General features: G+C 30.2%; 1 protein-coding gene across 1 annotated transcript; it reads left to right on the top strand.

Annotated features, from left to right (window-relative positions):
• The first annotated feature begins 248 nt into the window (after positions 1–248).
• LOC107442111 (putative sodium-dependent multivitamin transporter) lies at positions 249–19,336 on the top strand. Its single transcript, XM_043056552.3, has 8 exons — positions 249–816; positions 1,420–1,485; positions 1,603–1,722; positions 5,542–5,696; positions 9,386–9,526; positions 14,823–14,961; positions 16,864–17,077; positions 19,185–19,336. Exons 1-8 carry the CDS (start codon positions 475–477, stop codon positions 19,334–19,336), a joined length of 1,329 nt encoding a protein of 442 aa, XP_042912486.3. The 5' UTR covers positions 249–474.
• The last annotated feature ends 391 nt before the right edge of the window (positions 19,337–19,727 follow it).

Here is a 19,727-nt window from a genome sequence, read left to right as displayed (position 1 = left end):
ATTTGTATAAGGTTCATACACACATACTTATTGCCTCTAAACTCTCCGTTTGGTAAATTATTAAGAAAAACAATTTAAGCATTAATTTAAAAGTAATAACACATACATTTTGATTAAATAAATAATTTAAATATAAACTCGCACAAGCCGCCGAAAAATTTAAAATGAAACGGAATAACTTACAACAATATTTTTGCAACTTGGAGATAAATAATTCACTTTATACTTATTAACGTTGTATTTATCTATTTGACATTCATAAATCGTTGATTCAATTAGTGTTTCTTTTTTATAAAGGATACTAGCTTTTACTTTGGAAGAATGCAGTAATATTATTAAATTGATCATATTTTGCATTACTTACGTTTGTTAGCTCTAGATTTATTTCTCACTCTTAATGATCCCCACATTTTATCACTTATTTTTTCTTTCCCTTTTAGAAACACTTTAATTTCTTTCTCAAACGCAACAAAGATGGAAGGTAAAAGTTATCTGGGTGTAGTTGATTACATTGTGATATGCATTTCATTACTGATTTCAGTAGGTATTGGACTTTTATCGAAATTCAAAGGAAGTAAGAAAATGACAGCAACAGAATACATTCTGGCCGGTAGGAATATGGCGAGAATTCCAGTTATTCTATCAGTAGTAGTGACTTTCCTTTCACCCTCTTGTATACTTTCCGGACCAGCGGAAGTATACAGATACGGTTTCCAATTTGCTATAGCACCTCTGATGATGCCTATTGGAATGGTTTTGGCATCATGGGTTTTTATACCAGTATATTTCCAGTGTGGAGTATCAACAGTTCACGAGGTAAATGTTATTTTTTTGTTTTAATATTTGCTTATATGTGGGTAAGAATTATTCATTAAATTTACCAGTATTCGATTGAATATGATTATTTCTTTTGTACTTAAGATTGCAAAAAAATAATCTTAACTTTAATTTTTTTCAAGAAATTTAAAATTATAATTAATATTTTGATATCTATTGTATGAAAAATGATAAACTTTTAAAATATGAAATCATATTTTTAGCAACTCGTTAATGTGATTTTTCTAAATTCAAAGTTTATACTAGTTTATCTTCTTATATACCTAAACTATATTATATTCTCTCTTTAAAATAAATTTAAAATTATCAATCTGAAATCTTCAAAATTTTCATTTTAATTAAGAATTGGAGTCTTTATTTTTTTAAATGTTTCTTAGCGTATAAAACATCTCTTTTGGACTTAGATACAATATCTTTTACTAAAATGAGACACCTAAAAGATTTTTGAGAGTAAGTTTTTTTTTTCTTTCCAAAATTAATTTTTAAGTTATGCAGAATATGAAAACTGTTTTAAACTAAAATAAAACTAACTGTAATATGTTTTGTTTCTAAATATAGCTTCAATTATGAAAATCTTTTCAGTTTTTGGAAATGAGATTCGGAAGCAAGACAAGATATATTATATCAGCCTTCTTCGTCGTACAAATGGTAAATAATAAATTTTTGCCTCTTAACTTCTCATACTATTGCACTTTAGTTATTAATGTTGCAGCAACATTATTATAATCTTCTATACATATTTTTTAATGAGATGTTTATTTTTAGATATTCCTTATCGTTTTGAATCTTTATGGAGCAGTTTTAGCTTTTAGCGCTGTAACAGACTTGTCTATAGAACTATCTGTGATATCTTTAGGAGTAATTTGTACTCTTTACTGTTCTGCAGTGAGTTTAAAGTATTATTTTATATTACTTAAAAAATATTATGATTTCATTATTCTATTATTATACATATTGTACATATTATTATTATTAACAAAAATAGACAATTTCAATTTTGATTTTAAATGGACTACTTCATGTGTTTTAATGAGGGACTCGGATTGTAGACTTATACGAACTTATATTGCTGAAGTATTACAAACAATAATTAAAATATTTCAATCGCACAAAGATCATTCAACTTCAGTTGCCACGATGAGCAGATTTTGAATATAACTTAACTGTTATTAAAGTAATACACATAATAGTTAAAAGGAATTATCTCACAAATAATAAGGACATTTTGTTAGTCACCATGAGCAAACGGTATGAATTCATAATTACTAAATTAAGCCCCTTAATTAAATTTAACATAGCTTAACTTCTTAAAAGTTTAAAAACTGTTAGCATGCCGTATGTCTCAATGTTCACTAAGAACGCCGAAATATACATTCTAATTTATGTTCTAAATACATGTCTATCTTATATATGCCTAATTTGTGTTCACTATGAGTCCCACAATATTTTTCGCCAACATTGACTCAAATGCACACACGTTTACCTGAACGACGGTCCTACTTTCTCCGAGTTACCTCGATTTTGACTACGTCCAATTTTTCTCTCATTATTACGTATGTATCTAGCATTAATACTGGTATTACTTTTTAATGAATTAGTTACTTACTCCGCAAACCCAGGACAAACTTTGTAGTTCCTCTCAAATCGCCTATTTTTTTAAAAATATTATTCAGTATACAGTATTTACTGAGTAAAAAGAACGTTGTCATATTACCCATTGACAAAATGCGTCCTCACTTTTCAACTACAATAATTAAGAGTAATAGTAAACAGTGCGCATGCGTTGTTATGGAGACCTCTGCTGTATGATAATTGTTTTAGACTTCTTTTTTTCACTTTTAATTTTGTTATGCATTAAGTTTGGAGTTTATTTTTAAGATACGGGACCAAAGAGATTCCATGAATATTTCTTGAGTTTTGAAAAAAAGAGAATTTCAACATTTGAACGATATTTTTGTTTTTATTTTTTTAATTGAGAATCAGAAATTCTAACCTACAGGTCAAACTGGATGGTTTTCAATACTAATTTAAGGTGAATATTTCAAATAAAGAGGGCCCAAACTGATTGAAACGATCCCAAAAGTTATAGTTGAAGCAAGAAAAAAAAAAAACGATGCTAAGGCTTAACTAGGCTGAAAAAGCCAAAGAACGCAGACGGGAATACTTTAAGCGTTGCACAGAAACGGAAAAACGAAAGGATTCCGTTCGCAAAAGCAAGCATGAAGCCCGTCCCTTACAAAAGTACAAAGTGGTTGAAAAAATTGAACCCTACCGAAGAGCGAATGGTGGCTCTCTGAACCCCTTTCATACAAATACGAGAACTGGATGTTGATCACTAGTTGGGTATAAAAGGATCCATTGTCAACGTACCCAATGACTTGCACAACACCGTAGACTGTCTTCCACGCAATATAAATGATTCATTCACTGTTCACATAAAATTGAAAAAAAGGCCTAGCTTTCAAGTCATATTTCATGTATGAACTTGTGAATCCGAAACGGGTGTATGATGCAGCTTACAATCCCCTTCAAACACCATTGTATCAATCGGAAAATGTTAATATTGATCTCGATTTTCTGTTCTGATTCTGTGTTCTATTCAGTCATCAAAAGACTTTACGCAGAATGTGTCTGAGCAGCATTCAAATATGTCTGCGAAATTGTGTACCGAGCAGTTCAGGATTAACAGTTAAAGATGTCCAAGATGAAAAAGTTGCTTTTCCAAAAAAAAATTAGACAATGGGTGACCTGCGATGTCCTTGCGACTATCACAATTTTTATTTGTTTTGCTTTTTTAAAGAGTGAATTTTGATCCAGAAAGCTTGCTTCAATTAAAAGTAATATCATACTGATGTTTGAAAACTATATACAAGAAACAGTAATGCATATGCAGACACAATTAATGAATCTAAAATCATTCTAATTATTTCTTTATTTATTGTTATTTGTTACCCTTTACTGTGTTTTTATGTTATTAAATTAAGCAGAACACTTTTCTTGTAGTTCATCCCATCAGGATAAAAATTAACTTTATTTAGCATCATTTGACCCGAAGATATTGTTCGCAGGCAACTCACGATTGTCAAACTTTACCACTATCATTACCAAGTCATTTTCTCCGGTACTTATCCCTTTTAAGGAAACTTAGCACACCGAATTTCATAGTACCTGTATTAAAACTGCTATTTATTGGAGCAGTTTTAATTATTATTAAATATATCAACGGAATACTTTGTATGAATATTAGTAGATTTGAAACTTGACTACTGGACTTGAAATTTGATGTTACGAGGCTAATGTTGACAATCGAATTTTTTGACATTGGCTTTGTATTTAATACTTAATACAAAATAATTATTATGAAAATATTCAGTTTTTAGTTTTTAATTTTGTGAAAACGATTTATTGTTTTCTAATATGTATATGAGTTTTTTTTGTTGATCTGAATCTTTCATCTTTTCTCAATTATCTACTCTTAACGATTTCAAGTAGAATTAATCATCCGCACTTTTGATTAATTTCCATTTCACTTTCTGTGGTTTCCATTTTTCTTTAGTTTGACTTTCATAGAGCTATGTGAGGGGAGGCTTTGCTTCCCCGTCATTAGCCGTATAGTTGATAGTGGTATATATGAATGTTCATTTAGGCCATTAATGAATGAATTGAACGATAGAGTTTCCATGAAATAATGTACAAATCGTTGAATGTAAATTTAGATTTTATTAAGCATAATTTAAGATTTCGAGTGGCCACATTTTCATCCTAAATAAGAAATCCTTTAAAGGGATGAAATGATAATACTCTCTATTGAGAGATCATAAAGCCAGAACAACATTTCTGACGGTTAGAAAATATTGACTGGGAGGCCCTCAAAGGGCTCCCAGCCTCCACAAATTTGAAATTAAAAGTAAATATATTTATTCTCAACGGACAGAGAAAGAGTATGGGTAGGAGATCCAAAATTTGGCAATTTATCATAATATATCATAGCCAAAAACAAAAACTAGCATATCCACATGGGTTTAAAAGAACACCTTGGCGACCACGAGTCGCCAACAAATTTATGTGAATTCTTATAACCATGCAACCGAAACATTTTAGCCGTTGGAAAATTAGAATAAAAAGTTATAAATAGATTTTTGTTTTCGATTAGAGGCGACAGTGAATTAATATGTCTGCTTAATAATGAAATAAAAAGAAAGTATCCGTTACATTGATCCAGAAGAGAAGAAATAAATATTTTATGTTCGTTTAAAAAGATTAAGTTTTTGATTTATTTTAAAAGTAATTCCATTAATAAAAATAAGCTTAAGTAATGAAGGATATTTTTAAAAGATAGGAAATAAATATGTAATGCCAAATTCTGGCATCACAAGCTACATAGCAAAATCCCAATAAAGTTTATAATTTTGACGAGGAACGAGATATAAACTTTCATTGTATTATTTTTAAAAGCATATTGAAAATTCTTTCTTAATTATTATTAGGTAATTTCTGAAGCAATATATTGGAAGGCATTCAATTTAAAATAATAATTTTTTATGTTTTCATGAACATGAGCATGCATTTAATGTTTTCACTTATTTTAATACCCCTTAATATACGTTTGCAGTGAGCTAATAATATCACAGTTATTTTAATTACTGGTATAATTATTTAATTCAATAAATAAGGAAAAAAAATTAATAATGCGAATAATCTTAGGGTGGTTTGAAAGCTGTTTTATGGACTGACGTTTACCAAGCTGCACTTATACTTGTATGTTTAACCTCATTGTATATTGCTGGAATAGGAGATGCAGGTGGTATATCTAAAATATATAATCAAGCCAAGTCAGACAATCGATTGGAAATGTTTAAGTAAGCATGCAATATTTAATTTGCTTATTTTATTATGTGCTTCACAAATGCCATTTGTATATATTTAGAATATATAGAATTTTTAATGGTAAGAAACTATTGATACATAATTAACTTCTGTGTGATTCTAACTAATACTAGTTTCTCACTATTACTGTTCAATTCATTATGCTTAAGAGTAACATTTGCGATTCCAAAATTTTAATTAAATATAAATTTTATAAGTGTATAATAAATATTACTGAAGGATCTAATTTCTAATAATCGATTAAAATTAAGTTTTCAATATCATTTTAAAATTATTCTTAATAAAATATTATGAAATGAAAGAAAAAATGAATTGAATAGCAATTTATAATACACTTTATAACAAAAAAATCGACGCACCAAGAAGTTGTCCGTTTGAAACGAAAATTGGTGGATAGGAAGACAATGTACAGAATAGTAAAGTATTAAAATTTCAGAGCAATTGAATAATTTATTGCAGAGTTACAGTAACAAGTTCAATAAGGTGTTGATCCGCCTCTAGCCTGTATACAAGCTGCCACATGGCTTGGCATAGACCAATAAAGCTCCCTGATGGTCTCTTGCGGTATTTCCTGCCAAATTCGATCCAACTGTCTAACGAGGTCATCAACATTCCGTGCCAGATGCAATCCCCTTCCCATCATATCCCAGACATGCTCGATGGGAGAGAGATCTGGTGATCTGGCAGGTCAAGGAAGAGTTAGACAAGCTTGCAGACAGTTCATAGCAACACGTGCCGTATGTGGTCTGGTACTGTCCTGCTGAAAAACCAGCCCAGGGCGCTGCAAAAGGAACGGTAGCAAAACAGGTCTTAGGATGTCGTCGACGCACCGCTATGTAGTAAGTGTACCTCTAATGACGACCAAAGGGGTCCGGCTGTCAAAGGAAATGGCACCCCAGACCATAATGCCTTGTTTCGGGCCGGTGTAACGTGCAATAGTGAAGGCAGGATTCCCCCTCTGCTCTGAGTGTCTCCATACACGTCTTCGATGATCGTCAAGACACAGTTGGAAGCGGGATTCGTCGCTAAAGACTATACGTCCCCTATCGGCATCATTCCAGCCGGATCGAGCCGTGCACCACTGTAATCTGGCTCAGCAGTGTGCAGGAGTGAGTGATAGGTAGCGTAACGGTCACCGCGAGCGTAGATTTCGCTGTCTCAACCGTCTGTGAATGGTCATGGTGGACACAGGTGTTTGGGTTGAACGTCTGATGGTTGATAGAGACGAAGAAGGCGCTGTGACAGCTGCTTGGACAATCACTCTGTCCTCACGCTCAGTTGTAGCCCTAGGTCAACCACTACCATCCTGACGCTGAACTCTGCCATTTTCCACCCATCCTTGCCAGCATCTTCGAATCGCCGCATCGCTTCGACTCAAATGACGAGCGATTCTCCGATTTGTCTAACCAGCCTCTTTCAATCCAATGATACGACCTCTGTCAAATTCTGAAAGTTGCTCGTAATGAGAGCGAATCCTGCAGCGAGGCATTTTTTACGTTGTTGAAAGATAATCTGAATCGCAATCAAACCGAAAGTTTTAACAACCGTTGAAGAACTGCTCCTTATTACGTTTTTTGGATGCGCAGTTCCGCAGTTCAAACTATTCGCTCATTGGACACCAAATTTTAATCATTTGCATATCTGTTCAAAATATTCATGCACGCGAAATTTCAAAGCAATCGGATGATTGCTTCTTGGTGTGTCGATTTTTTTGTTATAGAGTGTAGATACAGAATTAGCTAAGAATTTAAAAAAAATGTATATTTATATGCGGGATTTAGTACAGCTCTACTTATATGTGCACCAAATAGGTCGTGTTTCGGTTGTGCAGTTGTTCATGTTTTTCATCATTATTCATAAGTGATATAATACAATAGACCGAGAATGACACCAGGAGGTTTTGAACGATATTGAAACAATGTGGCTTTATTATTAAATATAGACACCATGGCTACATTTTGATATATAATAGTGTATGTTTATAACGAGAAGTCTTAGTGTTGACGTAATTTTAAAGTTATTAAATAGAGTAGAAAGCCGAAAACACTTGCCAAGACTTCTTTATATTTATATTGCGAAGACTTCATTCGCTATTGATAATTTTATAATATTTTACTTCCTAGACTTTCTTTGATACAGTTAACACTGCCCAAAGTAACGAATTAGTTTTTGTAATCCTAATACACTACCCTACAATAAAAAGACACTTTGAGGTTTTGACATTTGTCGTAATATTTCAAAAAAATATTAAAAAATTACTTTATAACTTTAGAGATGTTTAGTTCATGTGATTTTTCATACTTAGTTATGAAATTAAAAGTTTTCAGAGGTTTTGGAGACCGACAATAAATTACGAAAGAAAACAAGTATTTTTAATGATATGTTAGAAAATCAAGCAATAAACTTGTATCTTGTATCGATTACTTTAGTTGCTATTTTTAAAAACTGCTTAAAATTTCGTAAACCGAGAATAATTACTTAAAATTATTTATGTAAAATGTTTAAAAAAAATCGTTAAAAAAGTTCAAGTTATAAGTTTTTAAGGTAGTTTTTTTTATGCTGCGCATGCATGCAGCAAAAAAAATTTTTTTTTCTTGCAGTGAATTTTGTAGCGAGAGGTTTTTGGCAACTAATAAAAAAAGTTTGATGTAAATATCTAAAAAATGCAAAAAGTTTCAGGCAATTTTTTAAGGTGTTTTTCTAATTTTTAGAGAAAGCTCAAAATGATCAGGGGTTCTCCTGAACTTTTATTTTGTACTATTAAACAAGATTTATTAAAAGTTAGACCGGTTTTGTGTGAGATCATCCCCAATAAAAGTATGTTTTCTTTCCATATACCATAACATTTTGGTTTTTAGACCATTATTGTAAGGTATTATAATTTGTTATTAATTTTGTCTTATGGTTGGTTAGTTGGTGTCGTATCCTCTATTGAATCATATTTCATGGTGTGCTTGAATAGTTTTCGTTATTTCTATGGCATTAAAAGAATACAAATCCTCTTCTGTGGGGTAGTTTAAGAGGTGAAGGCCTGCAGTCTGCAGGCCTGCAGAGGTGATACAATATAAAATTTCTGGTGATACAATATAAATTTTCTATGATACAATATAAAATTTCTGGAAAACCACTGACCGTTTTAAACATTTTTTTAAAAAAAGCATATAAAAACTACGTTGGACAACTTTTTTGTAACATTTTTAAATTTTCTGAAATTTTTTTTTGTAATGAATTTTGTAGTGAGAAGTATTTGCCATTAATGAAAAAAGTTTGTAGGGTATTATCATTTGTTATTAATTTTGTTTTATTATACAAAGTAATATTTCTGGAAAATCTCGGATCATTTTGAATTATTTTTTTTTTTTAAATTTTACAAAAACTATTTTGGAAATTGCTTAAAGTTTTTTGAAAAATTGTTTTCCAGTCATGAAACTACCTTAAGAACTTAAGTATTGCTGAGTTTTTAGCGAATTTTACAAAAAGTTTACTGAATTAATTTTGTAATTAATTTTAAATTGTTGCAAATTTGTTTTGATTTTATTAATTTTTTATAAAGTTGTCGTTTTTTTCTTGTAAAAATGTACATAATTTCATGAATATTTTCTCTAGTTTTGCAAAATTTGACAATATATATATATATATATACAGCGTGTGTATATTGTAGCTTTACCCTGGATTTCACCAAGCGATATAGCTTTTGGGGCTGTATATCACGTGGAATATTGTTCGGATTTGGATTTTATGGGACAAATCAAGTGGAAGTTCAAAGGGTGCTTAGCTTAAGTAGCCTTAAAAGAGCTAAGTCGTAAGTTTTTCTAAAGCATATTTTTAGTAAATTGATTGGTTTAAATAGCTTACCTTTCTTGGTTGCATTTACTTTTTGTTTTTGTTTGTAATAAGAGATGGGACATTCAAATGCGCAATTATTGTTAGTTAAATTTGATTAATCGTAGTGAAAATGAGGTTAATAGAAGAGAGTTAAAGTATAAATAATTACATGTTGAAGTAAGAAATAATCACATGTTGAAGTAAGAAATAATATGTTGTGAAATGAAATGTAATGAAATATGTTGCAACCAGAAAGTATTTTTAGTTTTTAAGTTTGGTAAATACTCCGATGAAAAAAAATCCAAACACCAAGAAAAAAATAGTGCAGAGTAATGAAATTTCGACAATGCGTTTGTCTGAATGACATACTTAATTGATTAAAGTTTCATGATTGCAGGTTAAAGCTATTAAGAGAGAAAAATATTGCGAATATGGTGCATTATTAATGGTGTAATCACCAGAATTTTTAATGTAAGCATTCAAACGGACAGGCATTGGGTCATGCAGATGCGGTTTTGTGCTACTTAATTCCATGCCTGTTGCACTTTGTCAGTCAATAGGGGGATAATTAATGCTGGTTTTGGATGAAGCTGAAGTTGTCGTTTCATACGTGTTCGTTCGGTGAAAGATCTGGGGATCTACCAGGTCAAGGCAGCATTTCGAACTTCTGTAGAGCATGTTGGGTTACAACAGCAGTATTAAGGAGAATGTTATCCTGTTGGAAAATACTCCTTGAATACTGCTCGTAAATGGAAGCAAAACAGGTTGAATCACCAGGTTGGCGTACAAATTTGCATTCAAGATACAGTGAAATATCCACTAGAGTGCTGCTGATGTCATTGGAAATTGCTCCTCAGACCATAACTTCATGTGTAGGTGAAGTGCGTCTAGGCCGGAGACCGGTCGGTAGCAGGTGCTCACCTGGCCTAATTCTAACCGCTATCATCACAGCCTAACTAATATACGGCACCAAGGCAGAACGACCTTCATCAGAAAACAAAATAGATCTCCACTCTGTCCTCCAGTGAGCTTTAACTCGACACCACTCACGTCGTAAACGGGAGTTGTTTGGAGTGAGTGGAATGCAATTCACAGGCATCTTGTTTGGAGCTGTACTTGAAATAGCCGATTTGTATCAGTTCTTTGTATCACTGCAGGACTAATTGCAGTTCGAGTTTCTGATTCTGCGACATGGCCATACGCCGTACACGGTGGTCTTCCCTCTGAATAGTGCCACGTGGTCACCCAGAACCCGATATTTCTGAAGTAGTACCTTCCCTTGACCACTGCTGCCAACAACCATGCACGGTGGATACATTTCTTTCCAGTCTTTATGCAAAATCGAAGAAAGAAAATCCTACCTTCTCTTCCTCCTTCTCTCAGTCCTATTACACGACCACGTTCAAAGTCAGTGAGCTATTGATAATGGCTTCTTCGTCTTCTTAAAGGCATTCTTGACTAGCGTCAACTTACTATGTCAAAATTTAACTAAAAATAACACTTACAAACTGTAGAACACAAGTATGTAAGTTCCAAATGTATCGCCAAGCTCGAAATTTGAATAGATATAATCTTTTAGTTGTATAAACAAGCCTACCAAATTTAGTTTATCATGCACAACTCCTTCTTGGTATTGGAATTTTTTCCCCTCAGTGTATTTCAAACTACTAAATATTTAAAACTACTTACTTTTAATAGTCAAACATTTTTAGCAACCACTTTTCATTAAGCATAATCCAGTTCAAATATATCTCTTTACTTTGAATTCGCAATCAACAGTCACAGTTACTAATATACTCCATGGCTAAAATTTTCAATCGAAATTTGTTGCGTTAGAAAGAAATAAAACCTCCTGTCAGGTAAGGTTAAATTCGACTTATTAAGATGAAAACAGGAATTTAATTCATTTTATAGGTATATTTTATAGCTGCTTAAATAGTGGCAATAAGGATTTGCAAATTGGATCATTATTTAGCAAAGTCAAAAGATATAAAAGAATGTGCAATTTAAGAATTTCGAGAAAGATTTATTTCAAGTGGCATGTTACTGATTTTGAGAAAATCTACTTTGTGTAGAACAATTAACAAAGCATTTATTTTATGTTTGATACTGCCTTATTTAAGTAATAAATTAATTTTTGTGCTTGAATATTTATACAAACTTTTTGGAACGCAGATTGCGAAACGGCAACATGTGAACTTACTAGTTATTGACTTACTAGTTATTGACTTTGATCTATCCAAATATTTTATTCAAATTTATTATACAAGATAATTAAATATTGTTTATCTTCAAAATAGTAAATTTATTATGGCTAATTTTAAGTCTCATTTAGTTTTAGTATGATATTTTTGTTATAATGATTAATAATACATGATTTCGGATAATATCTTCATAAAACACTTTGAAATTAAAATATTATTAAAGGAATTAAAAATATATTGACTTTAAGAATCTATTTCACTTAAAGTTGCATTTAAGAAGCAGAAAAAAAGACAAATTCATGCACGGTATATCTCTTAAATATTAATCCTGAAAATAATCCTTGAATTTGTAAATGAAATATTCTTAATATTTAAATAATAATGAAACAAATATTTCTCAATAGAACATAAAAAAATAACGTAACCTAAAGCTAGACAAAGAGTGGTACAAATTTCTCATTGAAACAAAAAAAATCCCGAAATCATTGGTCAAAGATTATATTTACTTCTTAATTTGCACTGTTACAAAATTCTCTGAAAAATGGTTAAATAACAATTTATTTCATTACTATTTTACCATATATTCCACCAAAAAAATTGTAAAATAGCCATAAAAAGGTGATATTCAATCTATTAAGGGTGAGAAAAAACGTTTATTGATTGTTTTTAACTAATGCGATTTAATAACCAGTATTCTATATGCGCCATTTCATCGAATCCCAGCTTTGATACTGCAATATTTCTCACATTCCTTTAATACAAGAAGAGTTTCCAGTATCTTGCACTCTTCAATCTGTGACTATTAAAATACGAAGCTATCATTTACGCATAGATGGCACAGCCTCCATGGAGCTCTTATGTCCATTTAAATTTCATTTTTACGGTTTAGGAACTATGTTAGTTGCAAACGGTTACAAAACAGTATAATTGTGTATTAACGGTTGCTTTACCGTACCAGTTTCAAAACTGAAAAAGTAAAGAAATATCCCTAACCATAAACTTTATTGTTAATTCGATGGACAAACTGCTGCCGGTTATTTTACTGTAATTTCAGAATGGAAATCTTGACATCTTTTATGTTTAATTTTATAACAAACTTTGTACAAAATTGTGCCTTGCCAACATGCGCAATTGAAATAATGAATTGAACTATAAAGTGATAGTAAGCAGCAAAGTTTTTATACTACTACTAAATAATCTCCTTGACATATCAAAATTTGATCCAAAATTGAGTTATGATTTGAAATGACAAATTTGTAGATAAAGTTAAAATGGTAGAAATGTATAAGGATTTGCTTTAAATTTTAATCAAATTGCCAAGAAAAAAGATATTGCTTAAATTCGCATTATAATAAAAATAAAAATTGTTTTTAATAAAAAATAGTGTTTTATGAAAGGTTAAATCGAAACTCGTAGCAACTCTATAAAAATAAAATAAATGAACAATATTTTTTTTTAAATAAGGAAAATTTAACCGTGCGTCGTATATTTAAAATAATTAAAGAATAAGGTTTTTTCCTGTGCTCTCATCTCTATCTAGATGTAAATACAGAGGATAATTTTCGTTTTTCGTGGTTTGAGCCAGAATTCAGTTCTTCTTAAAGGTTAAGTGTTTGGATAGATTGCGCTTTCTCTGATCTTGTCTTGGCATAAGATAAATTAAAGAAAAATATATACTAGCAAAAATTTATGATGCAAAAATTGCTTTTCTAATGAGATTTTTAAATCAAATCATTCAACGATGTTGACTCCTCAGACACTTTTGTCATCCAGAATCTGTTCTAGCAATAGCACGTTTATAATTCAAACATTTTCGCATCATTAGTTTTTTCATTAAATTTTCACAAATTTAGGAAAATTTTCAAAGATTTTAAAATATCTTAAAAAGGATCAAAGTTTCCAACGATGTGACATTAATTTTCATTTGAATGGTCTTAACTATAATCCCTTCTTCAATAAGTATAAAATTATTTAACGATGAAGCTTTATTACTCTTTTCCTGATCAAATCATAATTTTTTCAGTTGGTTTTTTTTTTCTATTTGCTTTTGAGAACATCATTAAATTGTATAATTTCTCTTTTGATCTAACTAAATGATTTATATCATGAAAGTAATAGTATTAAAACATTCATTTATTTCATTTCTCAATTAAAAATGCTTTGACTTAAATGAGACTACAATTGTATGTTTTCTTCTGCAATTTGATTGTAATTTTGTTTCATCATTGAATTTCAAAAATTCTTCTTTCAAAAAAGGATATGAAATGTTTCGATTTTATATTGTAGGCTTATGCTCAAAATATTTCCGAAATTATTTTATTTCTCAATATTTTATTACATTGAGGTCAAATTTTTTAACGTCTAATTTGTGATTCAGTGGCAAAAGATTTTAACTAATAAATCTAAAAAAATTTTTTCTCAAAATTACGCATAATATTAAGTATATACTAATTTTTAGAAGCGTAATTAATGATAATGAAGATTTTTCATTCTTTTATATGTAAACTATTGATTCTTATTAAATGTTGTTTCCTTTAGACAGCCATTAAAATATTTCATAGTGAAGCGAAAAAAATGAAACATCTTTGATAAACTTCAACTTACTATTTCATGTCAATTGAGTTATTTAAGTAAATATGTTTCCATCTTTAGTTTAATCCAAATGAATTATTCTTATCTTAGATCAGATTTTTTTAATACTTTTCTAAAAGTTCAATGTCTCTTCAATCTTCTTCTACCGTATGATTAGTGCCCGTAATTTGTGACAACTATGGACATATTTTTGTGACAGCTTAATTCTGCTGAACAAAATAATTACGTTCTATAAGACGAAATGCTAATTTTTAAAATAATAAGTCAACAATTAATTTTTTTTTACCAGAGAATTGAAGATATACTTTGAAGTGAATTTTAGTTGTAGTAATTAAACTACTGGAATATAATTTCTGACTGCTCTAATTTTCCATGTTCAAAATTTGTCATGTAATAAGTGCTTAAATTTTTCCAAAATACAAGTATTAGCAATTGCTTGTATTTTGAAAGAAGTAAAAAGCAGAAAACTTTTTTCAGGACATTTCAAATGAGTATTATTCCTGCATCATTGTCATTAGTTTCATGTCTTACTTTTGGACTCATATTATATTCTGTTTATTATCACTGTGATCCAGTTTTAAATAAGGAACAAACAGGAATTAAAAGATATGATCAAGTAAGTAACGTTTATAAAAAGTAAAATTCAACTATGTGTATAAATGTACATTCAAACGTATGTGTATTTAACTATGAATTTAAATGTATATTCAAATATGTGTATTCAACTACGTGTAAAAATAAAACTCAACTGTGTTTACTGTACAATTTTGTGAATTATAGTAAAAATACATACTTTTTTCAAAGAGGGAACTTTTACATTTAGCTGTTCTTTAGTATTATTTTTAAATGAGTATTTAAAAATTTCGTAACATTTTCTCTAGATAAAAATTTAAAGAAGTAGAGAGCTTTTTGATACTTTTGAAAATTGCTGCGTTTGCACAAAAAATGAGCACAAAAGTATTCTCCAAAACAATTTGGAAATGTGATTTGTCTTTCAATTGCTCCAAGTCTTTCATGAGCATATGCCTCTTCTCACAACAATTAAGAGAGAAGCATCACTCGCTGTAAATTTATCTCACCGTGACTAAAAGTTCCAAAATTTTTCGACGATTTGACGACGCTTTTCTAAGCAGAATGCAGCGATCTGTATTTTTTTATCTCTCTCAGTCGTAAAAGGCCGGCCAGTTTTGTGACATCCGGAAGTTTTTCCTAATGATTACTTACTTCTCATCACTCTAGTTTGTAATATAGGAGGTCCTTTATGATTTTCATAATAGGACTCCCTATTAGTTGCCAACAGCGTTATCTCGTTCCATAATTTAGCTAACGATCTTCAATTTATTACTGATTGTCTTGCGCAAAGCTGCTTTTTAGTTCGCCACTTTTCTCTAGAATTTCAAACAAACGTTTATTTTACTTTAAAGTTTTGTTTTTTTCAATAAATGCCACCTTTTTTTTATAATTTCATGTTTTATTGATTTATCTTGTGGTTTTAAAACTACATCTTTTAAAGGTATTTGCTTAGATTTTTTTAAAAAAAATTTCAATATCTGGCTTTTGCTCTATAAGAAAGGATACATTTTTCATTTGCATTTGATATTTCGAGTGAAATGTTTATATTCTTCTAGAATTCGTTTAGTGTAGAAAAACTTATCCGGGCATTTATTAATATATTTGAAACAATTTGATTTTTCGGCATCACATCTTTGTAAGATTTCTAAGTTTGACTTAGAACTCAGACACACATGTGTTGTAGCAACATAAACATCATCATTTCTACATTATTGTTCCTAAGGATCATGTCATTAAAATCTCATGCAATTTATTGATTTGATCCGTTCTTCCCTTTTTTCAAACGTAAAGATATGTTTGGTTTATGTGCTTTGAGTGAAAATATAAAATTTTTTATCTGTACTTGTTCGTTAAGAAAGAATTGGTTTCAAGAAGGCATTTGCTTTATTAGTGCTTTAAAAACAGCACAAAAAATAACAATTATAAATTATGTTTAAAAGTTTTCATTAAATCGATTTAAATTCCTTTTATCTATATTGTAACTTTTAAGTAAAACTACTCATTATAAGTTTAGAAATTAAAAAATAAGTCTATTCAATTAGACATATGCATACCTGCCTACTTTCATGGTAGTAAAACAATTACCAAAAAGCAATCTTACTGAAAAATATATTTATATTTTGACCAGGTTGAAATTTTCTATCGTAAATACTATTGTACTTTCATTAATTTGCTGTAATTATTTATATTTAGAGGAGGTACAACTAATTTATAATTATTATTATAATTCAAAAAGTTTAATGGAATAACGTTAGATTCGTTACTACTTTAAATACGAAAATAAAATTTCCCCGGAAAACCGGAAGAGTTGGCAGCTATGCATAAGGTTTTCAATTTTAAGGATGTTTTTTTCCTTCGGAGGTTTTTTCCCCCTTTAAATTAAAAATGCCTTTATTACTTAGCAAAAGTAAATATAATTTAAAATATAACGCATTTTAAATTCTAGATTATTCCTGCATTCATTGTTAACAAATTCAGTTCAATACCTGGAATGACAGGGATTTGTATTGCTGGAATTTTTAGTGCTTCTTTGAGTACTATATCTTCTTGCCTTAATTCAGCTTCCACTGTGACAGTTCTGGATTTCATCAAACCACTGTATGAACGAAATCGAGGAGTTATATCAGACAGGAAAGTTGTGTGGTTGGTAAAAATATTGTGTAAGTTTAAAGTTTTAGTTTATATTTTCTGATGCATGTTCTCAAGCATCATTTTGATTAACATGGTTTTTCTTTTCCTTCCTTTAAGTTTTACTTAGGCTAAGGGAATCCTTTCAAAATAATTAGATAAAATTTAGATAAAAAATAAACCCATTAGCCCTGTTTATTCCTGCCAATGTGTTAGAGTACATTAAAAATCAGACTATCTTGGATATCTTATCTTAGATAAGTAGTAATGAAGCTTAAAATTGAGCTTTATAACAGTTCTTGCGGTCATTCACCCGCATGATATTTCGATTGTGTATAAGAACTTTAAAAAATGACGCCTATTAATATTTGTAATTATACAATATATATAACATATATAGATTATATTGATGATAACAATAGATGCAACTTCCTAAGCTTAAATTTGGATTAATGTACTCATGCCTCATGTCCTTATTTTGATCTAATAGTGAGGAAAAATTGATCTACTGGCATTTTCTACTCTAAAAGGGTGTTCAGAATCTTAACATGTGCGAACATAATAGTAAATATTTTTAACTTCTAAAAAGTTATAACTTTATATAATTTCTGAGGGATGAAAAAAAGTGAGTAATCATCATGTCTAATGATAAATTTCAAAAAACGCATTGAAATTCATTATTTTTAGTTCGACGCAAATGATGCACTAAAAGATCAACTTCAAATTTCGTAAAATGAATGATTACAGATTCAATAGAGTTGCTGAATTTAGAAATCATGTAACATCAATTAATAAAAATAAAGACATAACCGCAGAAATCAATAATCTTCAGATGGCAAATAGTAGTTTTTAAAGGGTATAAATAATAATACATTGAAACTATATTGAAACTACCGAAACGAGCAACAAAGAACAGTATTTATAATACTCTACTTCAGCCACTAGCCCTCTATGGCTGCGAGTGTTGGTGAATTACTAATTGAACAGAAGATAAATTACTGATGTTTGAAAAAAAAAATTAGGAAAAGTTATGTCCCTGTGAATGAAAATAACATATGGCGAATACTTTACAATAGTGACCTCTACATTCAATTTAAAGAACCCAACCATGTCCAAATCGTATAAGACGACTTAAAAATTTGCAAAGATTAGAAAACCTGTAAGGATACTGGTTTTTAGCAAACCCTTTGGTACTAGAAAAAGAGATCGTTGAGATACAAGTGGCTGGGCAATGTAAAAAAAAAAAAAAAGATCTTGGCGTGTTGGGCGTCATTTACCTTGGATAAAAAACGATGCCAGAAGCTGGCTGGCATTACCTTTGCCTTTTTTTAGGTTGTAAAGCTAGAGATTAAGATTTATGTAATTGAATGAGACAGAAGAAGTAATTTATCATTTTTCTTAAAATCAAAACTTACCTAATTTTTTCTTGACTCTTTTTAAGTACCGAATGTCTGAGATGATTCTGTTTAAAATAACAAGGCTGTCTTTGCAAAAGCCTGGGGTTCAATTTGACTTGAAGCCTACTCTCCACCGGATCGATGGGTTCCAGCTTGCATGGGAAGTAAAAAGTGGCTTTTGCGTAATGCTGACCATAATGCCCCAATCAGGCCGTTAGTCTGAAAACTTAAAGCCTTGGCGTAAAAGTTTGTAATTTCATGACTGTGTCCATTCGTTTAAAAGGGATCTGTTAACATCCATTGTGTTATTTTACGGATAGTGTCCATTCTTTTACTATAGAGATTTTACGTAGTAATCATTATTTTGCGGCCATTGTTGCTTGTTTTATAGGCCGATACTATACGATACGGGTGATTTGGAAGTAAGGTCTGAAATTTTTTTTACAGATCTTTGCTGCCATCTTTTGTACTTAATTTCGCATTAAATTTTGTTTTAGTATGCACTCAATTTGTTTAAATTTTTAATCACTTATCAAAATTAACGGAGATTTAGTTTTGAATATATTCCATTATATGATTTATCAATGGTTTTTTAAGTTAAAACTAATACTACCATCACTCGTATTATTTCATTTTAAATTAATAGTTTTGATGTCATAACTTTCTGTTCACGATTATGTATTTTATAGGATGTTGCTACAAAAAGCAACTAACATGATTGTTCTAAATTTACCTATTACAGCTGTTGTGTATGGTGGAGCAAGCATCGGATTGAGTTTTTGTTTTTTGGAAGTAAGAAGTCTTGTTCAACTTATGAATGTTTTTATATCTGCGTTTGAAGGTCCCGTTTTAGCTGTATTTTTGACAGAAGTAACTTCTTACATAATTACATAAACAAAGCTATTAAGAAGATGTGCAATCATTCCAAAAAGTGCGTACCTGAGTGTGAGAGGATGTAAAACATTATTGATAAATGTCTCTATCTGTAAAGTGTTTCTTTATTTGGCTTGAAAAATTATATTTCAAATAGTCAAATCTGAAAAAAATGTTATCTTTATAATTTAATGGTAAATTTTTTTTTATAATGCAATTTTTAAACATATGCATAGATAAGTCAAGAGCATTGCTTTTGGCAACGAACTATTTTTTTATGAAACTATGAAAACGTTTCGGTAGTGATGGTTGAAATCTGCTAAAACCAATTGACGTTTCATTTAAGTTTTACTTAATATAATTTGTTTTGTAAAAATTTATTTGGTTTATAAATCAAATTAAAATGATCCAA

This window comes from Parasteatoda tepidariorum, chromosome 7 (assembly GCF_982258835.1).
Source record: "Parasteatoda tepidariorum strain Cologne lab strain chromosome 7, Ptep-v5.0, whole genome shotgun sequence".
Lineage (NCBI taxonomy): Eukaryota > Metazoa > Arthropoda > Arachnida > Araneae > Theridiidae > Parasteatoda > Parasteatoda tepidariorum.
The sequence above is the reverse complement of the archived record's forward strand: the minus strand, read 5'-3'. Positions and strand labels throughout refer to the sequence as shown.